Raw genomic sequence first — 11,026 nt, 5'->3', positions numbered from 1 at the left:
GATGTGGATGCATGTGGCATTCCGGAAGCTTTGAGAAAAAATATGTTTAGTTGTGCTTGTTGTTCACACGCGTACCTGCCCTCTCATTGGCTAGAATGGTCCCACCTGATCTTGTCTGTTTTCATTCGTTGAGCACAAGCATTTCCATCGTTAGAGGAGTCACTCGGCTCTCTTGTCAATATTATAAACAATCTTCGCTTTAGGTCATGTGTATGAGTGGGCTCGTCTTTAAATGACCCGCCTAGTTCTTGTTGAAATTCTAAAGGTGATTGGCTACGCTCTGTGAGGGTGGATTTCACTGACGCATTCCGTTTGGAACAATAAATAGAGCGAACAAGGATCCTTCCAGTTCACAAGTCTGAGACGACGCATGAAGAAGTTCTTGCTTCAACAGTGATTGAACGGAACTCCTCTGCCTTCGTCCCGCATCATAGAACGTTCCGGATTGTTGACATAGCACTTACTTGAACTGTAATAACAAAATAGTCGAAGAAACTTTATTTTTGTACTTTTCATTTAGACCTTAAAGAAAATCTGCCAAAATGGAGTCTCAGATCCGCCAGAACTATCACCACGATTGCGAAGCTGCCATCAACCGGATGATCAACTTGGAGATGTTTGCTTCCTACACCTACACTTCAATGGTAAGGAGTTTACCAAGATGACCGTTTTCTTTTACCTGTATTATTATGCCTGGGCCTAAATGTTTCACCTTTTTATTCTGTTGGCCTAGATAATTAATAGCCAAGCAACTCCGTGAAGTGCATATTTGAGTTTTTTTTTCAAATGAAGCCGGGAATCTATCTTGGACAGGGCCCGTAACAACTCATTGGCAGGTTACCAAGTAGACTACAGACTTGTCTGATTCATCCCTATAATCAAGCTTAGTTGCCACAACCTGAACAGAATATCTAGTCACGTTTGGCATGCTTTTTTTTTTCTTCTAACCACAATGTTTTGTTTGTCCACCCAGGCTTTCTATTTCTCCCGTGATGATGTGGCTCTGCCTGGCTTCGCACATTTCTTCAAGGAGAACAGCGACGAGGAGCGGGAGCACGCCGACAAGCTACTCTCCTTTCAGAACAAGCGAGGTGGACGCATTTTACTCCAGGACATCAAGGTGAGCACCTGAGCATCGAACACATTTAGATTGTAGACTGATAAATGTCTTTACCACTTGTACACACACTCCTCCATGGAGTAAGTTGATATAGAGAACCTGGAGTCCTGAACATACTGCCTCTAACCACTGAACTGAAAGTGTAAGGGGTGTAATTCTGTTCACTTTATCCTAACCTTAACATCTGCTAGTAGTCATTAACACTTCTGTGTTCACTCTGGCCTGTGTAGAAGCCAGAACGTGATGAGTGGGGCAATGGGCTGGAGGCCATGCAGTGTGCTCTGCAGCTGGAGAAGAATGTGAACCAGGCCCTGCTGGACCTGCACAAGATTGCCTCAGACAAGGTTGACCCCCATGTAAGTTATGGTTGAACCACATGTATGTATCACAGAATACAGGTACTGTACCAGGAGATGATCAGGTTGTAAGTCTGCTAATTAATGACATGATTGTGACTTGCTTCACGCAATAGTCCACAGATGCGCACTATGCTGCAAAAAGTGCAGCAGATTGTCTAGTGGTTAGAGCTTTGGGCCGGTAACAAAGGTTGCTGGTTTGAATCCCGGCGCTGAGAAAGTAAAAATATGTTCCGCCCCTGAACAAGGCAGTTAACCCACTGTTCCACATTAGGATGCCAATGTAAATAAGTATTTGTTCTTAACGGACTTGCCTTGTTAAATAATAAACTGCAGACACCTCATTATCTTCGCTTATTCCATTACCACCAGGCTCTTGTGTGTTACTGTATCTACAATGTTCTGTAGTCATTCTCTTTTCTGACCTGTTTCCCTCTTTAGCTGTGTGACTTCCTGGAGACCCATTACCTGAATGAGCAGGTGGACGCCATTAAGAAGCTGGGTGACCACATCACGAACCTCACCAAGATGGATGCTGTCAAAAACAAGATGGCAGAGTACCTGTTTGACAAGCACACCCTGGGAGGCCAGAGCTGAACCACTTTCATCCCCAGGCTACGGCCTCCAGCCTCAGACCAGGACTACTGGCTTCTGAGATCCTCCTGGCTTTCTGTTGACAACACTACTGTATTTTGGAGGCAAGGCTTCTTGTAAAACAATAAAAAAATATCACTGAAGGTTGTTTTCTAAGTGTTGACCTGTAGTAATGGATGTTGTATCAGTCTATTCAGGTTCTTTGCTCTGTCTTACTGAGCATCTTCATACCAGTGACAACCGTAGACCTACTAGTGGCTGAGGGTCATAACAATAGAAGTTAAACATGAGGTTTATAAAGGATCTTACCTCTGACCACAGAGGGTGTCCTTTACTGTATCTTGTAGTAGTGCCATGTCACTTTAGGGACCAACTGTCAACACAAGCGCCATAGGCTTGAAATGGTTAACAACAGTTGATGTAGACCTTGACTCTGTGCATCACAAGCTTATTAGACAGCCTAGAGGTCACTCAAACCTGTTAGCCAGCTGTGATGGTGCATTTCTCTAGTGATGGGAAGTTCGGCTTTCACTGACACCAAATCTACTCATTTTGTTTATTTCAGTTGATAATGCCCAATTGTTCCCCTACAGCAAATTATGAACTGAGTCTTCAAGCCTCTCGTTCACCATAAGGGGCTAATTGTAGCTGTCATATGGTTGCAGAGCTACTGGTAATTTACTGAAGACTATCATTTCGGTAATTGACAGGCAAGCTCAACTTAAACTTTAACTGGAAAAAATATTGGTACACATTGTTAGTGTCCATATGGTACATGAGTTCCTTTTGGATAGACCACCTGGTTAAAGGGGAAAATAGCCTAATCAGCAATTGCATTTTCAATAATTGCTGCTATATTCTTTCCACAACTGCCACCAACATGTACAACCAAGAAGTATTGAGCTATCGCAACAGCAAATGGGGATCCTAATAAAATACCAATTACCATATTGGGACAATTTGGCAGCAGAATGAAGGAAAAGCAGCCAACAAATGCTCAGCATATGTGGGAACTCCAAGACTGTTAAAGCATTCCAGATGAAGCTGGTTGAGAATGCCAAGAGTGTGCAAAGTGTGGCTACTTTGAATCTAAAATGTAAAATATTTTATCTAACACTTTGGTTACTTCATGGTTCTGTTTGTTTTTTCATAGTTTGTTTTCACTGTTACTCTACATTGTGGAAACAAGTAAAATAAAGAAAAGTTGAATGAGTGGGTGTGTCAACTTTTGATTGGTACTGTATATGCTTCAATAGTCTGTGCGAAGGGAGGGGGGGAGGGAGAGGGATGTCAGGACCTGAGCCCTATGACCATGCCTCAGAACTACCTGGCATGAGGGGCCTCGCACAATTGGCCTAGCGTCGTCCGGGTTAGGGATGTCCTTGTCTCATCGCGCACCAGCGACTCCTGTGGCGGGCCGGGCGCAGTGCGCGCTAACCAAGGTTGCCGGGTGCACGGTGTAGCCTCCGACACATTGGTGCGGCTGGCTTCCGGGTTGGATGAGCGCTGTGTTAAGAAGCAGTACGGCTGGTTGGGTTGTGTATCGGAGGACGCATGACATTCAGCCTTCGTCTCTCCCGAGCCCGTACGGGAGTTGTAGCAATGGGACAAAATAGTAGCTACTACAACAATTGGATACCACGAAATTGGGGAGAAAAAGGGGTAAAATTATTTTTAAAAATTTTAAAAAAGAACTACCTGGCATGAAGACTCTCCAGTCCACCTGGTTGTGCTGCTGCTCCAGTTTCTGCTGTTCTGCCTGCAGCTATGGAACCTGTTCACCAGACATGCTACCTTATCCCGGGACCTGTGTTTCGTTTCTCCATCTACCTCTCAATCTCTGAATGCTGGGCTATGAAAAGTTAACTGACATTTACTCCTGAGGTGCTGATCTGTTGTGTCCTCTATAACCACTGTGATTATTATTTGCCCCTGCTTGTCACCTATGAACGTCTGAACATCTTGAAGAACGATCTGGCCTTAATAGTCATATACAGTACATTCAGAAAGTACTGTATTTAGACCCATTGACTTTTTCCACATTTTGTGACGTTAAAGCCTTATTCTTAAACTGATTCATTGTTTTTTCCCCCTCATCAGTATACACACAATATCCCATAATGACACAGCAAAAACAGGTTTTCAGACATTTTTGGAAATCTATATAAAAAAATACAGAAATATAACATTTACATAAGTATTCAGGCCCTTTGCTCAGTACTTTGTTGAAGAACCTTTGGCCTTACAGCCTCAAGTGTTCTTGGGTATGATGCTACAAGCTTGGCACACTTGTATTTGTGGAGTTTCTATTATTCTTCTCTGCAGATCCTCTCAAGCTCTCAGGTTGGATGGGGAGCGTCGCTACACAGCTATTTTCAGTTCTCTCCAGAGATGATCGATCAGGTTCATGTCCGGGCTCTGGCTGGGCCACTCAAGGACATTCAGAGACTTGTCCCAAAGCTGTATGCTTAGGGTCGTTGTCCTGTTGGAAGGTGCACCTTCGCCCCCAGTCTGAGGTCCTGAATGCTCTGGAGCAGGTTTTCATCAAGGATCTCTTTGTACTTTTCTTTGTTCATCTTTCCCTCGATCCTCACTAGTCTCCCAGTCCCTGCCACTGAAAAACATTCCAACGGCATGATGCTGCCATCACCATGATTCACCGTAGGGATTGTGCCAGGTTTCCTCCAGACGTGACACTTGGCATTCAGGCCAAAGAGTTCAGTATTGGTTTCATCAGAACATATAATCTTGTTTCTCATGGTCTAAGTCTCACGCCATGATCTGTTTCACCTGTTCTTGTGATTTTCTCTACCCCCTTCATGTGTCAATTATTTTCCCCGGTGTATTTATCCCTGCGTTTCCTGTTTCCCTGTGCCAGTTCCTAATGTCAAGTCAACCAGCGTGTATTTCCCGTGCCCCTGATTTTTCTTATCTCTCTTTTGCCAGTCCTCCCGGTTTTGACCCTTGCCTGCCCTGGCTCTGAACCTGCCTGCCGCTCTGTACCTCCTGGATTCTGACCTTGTTATGATCTTTTTGCCTGTCCATGACCATTCTCTTGCCTGCTCCTTGGATACTAATAAATATCAGAGACTCAAACCCTCTGCCTCCCGTGTCTGCATATGGGTTTTGCCCTGTGCCCTTATACTAAGAGGCCTTTAGGTGCCTTTTGGCAAACTTTATAGGCTAATGTAATCATCTGACATACCATTTGTCAACCTCAATATGTAATTTGAAACCGAAAGGTGTATTATCAAATACTATTTCTACAAAAGCCAGTCTTTCTTTCTCTGTCCACTACTGTATTCCCATACCTCATATTGAAAAATGAGCTGATTTAAAAATAAAAAAAACTGTGATAAACCCTACAGTTTTTCTTTTGACTGCATTGTGGAAAAGGTAAACAATTAAGCTACATATGCTATTGAAACATGTGCTCATAGAGAATGAAACAGAAGTTTACAGAACTGCGTCTCAAAGTTCAATTCCTTTTATATCCTAAATCAAACGTAAACATAGACTATTTCTAAATTAGCCTAATATTAGAATGAGTGTTCAAATTCTTCCTATTTTCTTCTAAGGATATAACACACATACAATTTTCAACAATAACTTCTGTAGTTAGACCTGTACTGTAGGATTGCTTAAGCTTTTAGCTGATACTACTGCTTTAGTTGTTTCCAATAGAATGTTACTTTGCAATAAACAAAGTAAAAAAAAAATTAACAGTCCGAGATGAAGAGGTCAAGGCGAGAGCATTTACTCTGCTAAAAATCTTTCCGCGTGTGATAAGCCCGTTTTTTTCAAAGTACTTGAGGATTATGATCGAATCGAAGTTTCGTAATGTTTAAGCTTTTACAAATGTACTGATATATGTGGATGCATGTGGTATTCCGGAAACTTTGAGAAAAATGAAGTTTATTTGTGCGTGGTGTTCACACGCGTACCTGCCCAATCATTGGCTAGAATGGTCCCACCTGATCTTGCCTGTCTTCATTCCTTGAGCACATGTATTTCCAGTGTTAGAGTGGTCACTCGGCTTTCTTGTCAATATAATAAATAATCTTTGCTTTAGGGCATGTGCATGAGTGGGATGGTCATCAAATGATCCGCCTAGTTCCTGTTGAAATTCTAAAGGTGATTGGCCACGCTCTGTGAGGGGGGATTTCACTGACGCATTCCGTTTGGAACAATAAATAGAGCGACCAAGGATCCTTCCAGTTCACAAGTCTGAGAAGACGCATGAAGAAGTTCTTGCTTCAACAGTGATTGAACGGAACTCCTCTGCCTTCGTCCCGCATCATAGAACATTACGGATTGATGACAGAACTTTTTTGAACTGTAAATGCAAAATAGTCTGAGAAACTTTTTATTTGTACTTTTCATTTCGATATAAAATAATCTGCTGAGATGGAGTCTCAGATCCGCCAGAACTATCACCACGATTGCGAAACTGCCATCAACCGGATGATCAACTTGGAGATGTTTGCCTCCTACACCTACACTTCCATGGTAAGGAGTCTACCAAGATGACTGTTTTGTTGATCTAACTGTGTATTATTATGCCTGGGCCTAAATGGCGTTTTTTCACTTGACTTTTATGTAGTCCTAGACAATTTAATAGCCAAGGATCTCAACATTTGAGTTTTACTTTGCAAGGCTATTAAGACCCTCCAGGTTGGTATAGCATTCAAATGAAGCCGGGAATCTATCCTACCTTGGACAGAGCGCGTAACAACTCCTTGACAGGTTAATTGTCAGGTTACCAAGTAGACCACAGACTAGACTGAGTCATCCCTATCATCAAGCTTAGTTGCCACAACCTGAACAGAATATCTAGTCACGTTTGGCATGCTTTTTTCCTAACTACAATGTTTTATGTTTATCCACCCAGGCTTTCTATTTCTCCCGTGGTGATGTGGCTCTGCCTGGCTTAGCGCATTTCTTCAAGGAGAGCAGCTACTCTCCTTTCAGAACAAGCGAGGTGGACGCATTTTACTCCAGGACATCAAGGTGAGCTCCTGAGCTTCGAAAAACACATTTAGATTGTAGCATGATAATGTCTTTACCACTTGTACACACACTCCTCCATGGAGTAAGTTGATATAGAGAACCTGTAGTCCTGAACATACTGCCTCTAACCACTGAACTGAAAGTGTAAGGGAACTCTGTTCACTTTATCCTAACCTTAACATCTGCTAGTAGTCATTAACACTTCTGTGTTCACTCTGTCCTGTGTAGAAGCCAGAACGTGATGAGTGGGGCAATGGGCTGGAGGCCATGCAGTGTGCTCTGCAGCTGGAGAAGAATGTGAACCAGGCCCTGCTGGACCTGCACAAGATTGCCTCTGACAAGGTTGACCCCCATGTAAGTTATGGTGGAACCACATGTATGTATCACATAGAACACAGGTACTGTCTCTGGAGATGATCAGGTTGTTGTAGCTCTGATAACTAATGACACAGGATGTTGACCTGCTTCACGCGCACACAATGCAGCTAATGCATAAGGGGCGGCAGGTTGTCTAGTGGTTGGAGCTTTGGGCCTCTAACAAAGGATTGAATCCCCTAGCTGACGAGAACTATTCTGCCCCTGAACAAGAGAACCCACTGTTCCACGTTAGGATGTCATTGTAAATAAGGATTTGTTCTTAACTGACTTGCCTAGTTAAAAAAATAAAAGCTAGAAACACTCTGTCCTTATGCCATTACCACCAGGCTCTTGTGTGTTACTGTATCTACAATAGTCTGTATTCATTCTGTTTTCTGACCTGTTTTCCCTCTTTAGCTGTGTCACTTCCTGGAGACCCATTACCTGAATGAGCAGGTGGAGGCCATTAAGAAGCTGGGAGACCACATCACCAACCTCACCAAGATGGATGCTGTCAACAACAAGATGGCAGAGTACCTGTTTGACAAGCACACCCTGGGAGGCCAGAGCTAAACCACTTCCATCCCCAGGCTACGGTCTCCAGCCTCAGACCAGGACTCCTGACTTCTCTGCTAGAACCTACTGGCTTTGCATTTATAGGGAGGGGAGAGTGTTGAACTGGTTTAGTGCAACACAGCTGTAACATTGGTGTTTCTGTTGACCCCAATACTGCATTTTGGAGGCAAGGCTTCTTGTAAAACGATTAAAAGAACACTAAAGTTTGTTGCTGTTTTCTAAGTGTTGACCTTTAGTAATGGATGTATCAGTCTATTGAGGTTATTTGCTCTTTTACTGAGCATCTTCAAACCAGTGATAAATACTGACAATTGTAGACCTACTAGTGGCTGAGGGTCATAACAATAGGATAAGTTTAATAAAGGCTGTTACGTCTGACCACAGAGGGTGTCCTTTACTGTATCTGGTTATAGTGCCATGTAAATTAAGGACCCAACTGTCAACTCTAGGTCCATAGGAGTGAAATGGTTACCTACAGTTGCTGTAGACCTTTACTGGGCATCACAAGTTTATTAGACAGCCTAGAGGTCAATTAAAACTGTTAGCCAGCTGTTATGGCACATTTCTCTAGTGATGGGAAGTTTGACCTTTACTGATACAAAACAAATCAGTACTCATTCTGTTTATTTCAGTTGAATGCCCAATTGTTCCCCTAAAGCAAATTATGAACTATGCTCCAAATAGTAATGAGTCTTCAAGCCTCTCGTTCACCATAAGGGGATTATTGGCGCTGTCATATACTGAAGACTTTCATTTTGATAATTGATAGGCAGACTTAAACTGGAAAATATTTTGATCGACATTGTTAATGTGTCCATATAGTATGAGTGTCTAGACCACTTGGTTAATAGGGAAAATAGCCTAATGAGAAGTGTCTAATCAGCAATTGCATTTTCAATAATGGCTACCTTTCACAGCGTCCACCATTTACAACTAAGTATTGACGTGGTAAAATTGAGTACATTTCTATGGTAATGGTATTCACCTAGTTGGTTATTTAAGGCAAAATTTCATAACTGTCATTCTATTTGAAAACATATTTAACATGTGAAAAGGCCATACGGAGGGCCAGAGTTTTGTGATAATCTGACGTACCCAAAAAGGCCACTAGTTGGCATCTGATTAAATTGCATAATCCTTAATTTACCAACATCTGTATTTATGGATCCTTTTAGCTGATGTCAAGGCAGCTTCATGGGGTCTGGCAAATTAAAGGCACTTCTATACAATAAAACTAACCTTACATTACAAAACAGATTTCACAACACATTAAGGGTTTGCCCTCAGGCCACTACTCTACTACCATATCTACAACACAAAATCCATGTGTGTGTCTATAGTGCACATGTGTCTCTTCACAGTCCCCGCTGTCCCATAAGTTGTATTTTTATTTAATTTCAAATTATTTTACTGCTTGCATGAGTTACTTGATGTGGAATGGCTCTCTGTAGTACTGTGCACCTCCCATAGTCTGTCCTGGACTTGGGGACTGTGAAGAGACCTGGTGGCATGTCTTGTGGGGTATGCATTGGTGTCTGAGTTGTGTGCTAGTAGTTTAAACTGACAGCTGGGTGCATTCAACATGTCAATAATTCTCACAAATACAAGTAGTGAGGAAGTACATCTCTCTACTTTGAGCCATGAGAGATTGACATTCATAATATTAATGTTAGCTCTCTGTGTACATTTAAGGGTGAGCCGTGCTGCCCATTTCTGGGCCAATTGTAATTTTCCTAAGTCCTTCTTTTTGGCACCTGACCACATGACTGGACAGTAGTCCAGGTGCGACAAAACAAGGGCCTGTAGAACCTACCTTGTTGATAGTGTTGTTAAGAAGGCAGAGCAGTGCTTTATTATGGACATATCTATCCCCATCTTAGCTACTGTTGTATCAATATGTTTTGACCATGACAAAAGTTTATTCTCAACTTGTTACATTTCCACATTATCCATTACAAGATTTAGTTGAGGTTCAGTGTTTTAATTTTAGGTCCCAAATACAATGCCTTTAGGTTTTGAAATTCATGTATTTAGGACTAACTTATTTCTTGCCACCCATTCTGAAACTGACTGCAACTATTAAGTGTTGCAGTGATATCACCTGCTGTGGTAGCTGATGTGTATAGTGTTGAGTCATCAGCATCCATAGACACACAGGCTTCACTCAGCGCCAGTGGCAAGTCATTAGTAAAGATTGAAAAAGTAAGGGACCTAGACAGCTGCTCTGGGGAATGCCTGACTCTTCCTAGATTATGTTGGAGAGGATTACCTTAAAGAACACCCTCTGTGTTCTGTTAGACAGGTAACTCTAGATCCACAATATATTAGGGGATGTAAAGCCATAACACTTACACTATTTCCAGCAGCAGATTTTGATCAATAATGTCAAACGCTGCAGAGAAGTGCTTTATTTATTTTTCTCTTTATTTAACTAGGCAAGTCAGTTAAGAACATATTCTTATTTACAATGACACCTACCCCAGACAACACTGTGCCAATTGTGCAGCACCCTATGGGACTCCCATTCACAGGATGTAATACAGTCTGGATTTGATCCAGGGACTGTAGTGACACCTCTTGCACTGAGATGCAGTGCCTCAGACCCCTGCGCCACTTGGGAGCCCTAACAGAACATCTCCCACAATCTTTTAATTATAAATTTTTCTCAGCCAATCATCAGTAATTAGTGTAAGTGCGTACATGTTGAATGCCCTTCCCTTTAAGCGTGCTGAAAATCTATTGTTAATTTATTTACTGTGAAATAGCATTGTATCTGGTCAATCACTATTTTTTTTCAAAAGTTTACTAAGGGTTGGTAACAGCCTGATTGGTCGGCTGTTTGAGCCAGTAAAGGGTGCTTTGCTATTCTTGGGTAATGGAATGATTTTTGCTTCCCTTCAGGGCTGAGGGTGCACACTTTCCTGTAGGCTTAGGTTGAAGAGAGGGCAAATAGGAGTTGCAATATCGTACGTCCACTGTCAGCTTCAGTCATCTTCCATCCAAGTTGTCAGAC

The 11,026-nt window shown here is 42.3% G+C and overlaps 1 protein-coding gene and 1 pseudogene across 2 annotated transcripts; both read left to right on the top strand.

Moving 5' to 3' along the window:
* The first annotated feature begins 296 nt into the window (after positions 1 to 296).
* LOC110537944 (ferritin, middle subunit) lies at positions 297 to 8,220 on the top strand. 2 transcript variants are annotated; one of them, XR_005035067.1, is made up of 8 exons: positions 297 to 644; positions 974 to 1,120; positions 1,351 to 1,476; positions 1,918 to 2,174; positions 5,017 to 6,579; positions 6,962 to 7,080; positions 7,309 to 7,434; positions 7,855 to 8,220. XR_005035067.1 is itself a non-coding variant. In XM_021624421.2 (4 exons), exons 1-4 carry the CDS (start codon positions 543 to 545, stop codon positions 2,071 to 2,073), a joined length of 531 nt encoding a protein of 176 aa, XP_021480096.2. In that variant the 5' UTR covers positions 297 to 542; the 3' UTR covers positions 2,074 to 2,219. The 2 variants fall into 2 exon arrangements, 1 of the variants encoding a protein (XP_021480096.2); XM_021624421.2 differs by lacking the exons at positions 5,017 to 6,579; positions 6,962 to 7,080; positions 7,309 to 7,434; positions 7,855 to 8,220 and having other exon boundaries at positions 1,918 to 2,219.
* LOC118937702 lies at positions 6,451 to 8,396 on the top strand (annotated as a pseudogene).
* Positions 8,397 to 11,026: the final 2,630 nt, after the last annotated feature.

The sequence above is a fragment of the Oncorhynchus mykiss genome, chromosome 12, assembly GCF_013265735.2.
Source record: "Oncorhynchus mykiss isolate Arlee chromosome 12, USDA_OmykA_1.1, whole genome shotgun sequence".
Taxonomy (NCBI): Eukaryota; Metazoa; Chordata; class Actinopteri; order Salmoniformes; family Salmonidae; genus Oncorhynchus; species Oncorhynchus mykiss.
The sequence above is the reverse complement of the archived record's forward strand: the minus strand, read 5'-3'. Positions and strand labels throughout refer to the sequence as shown.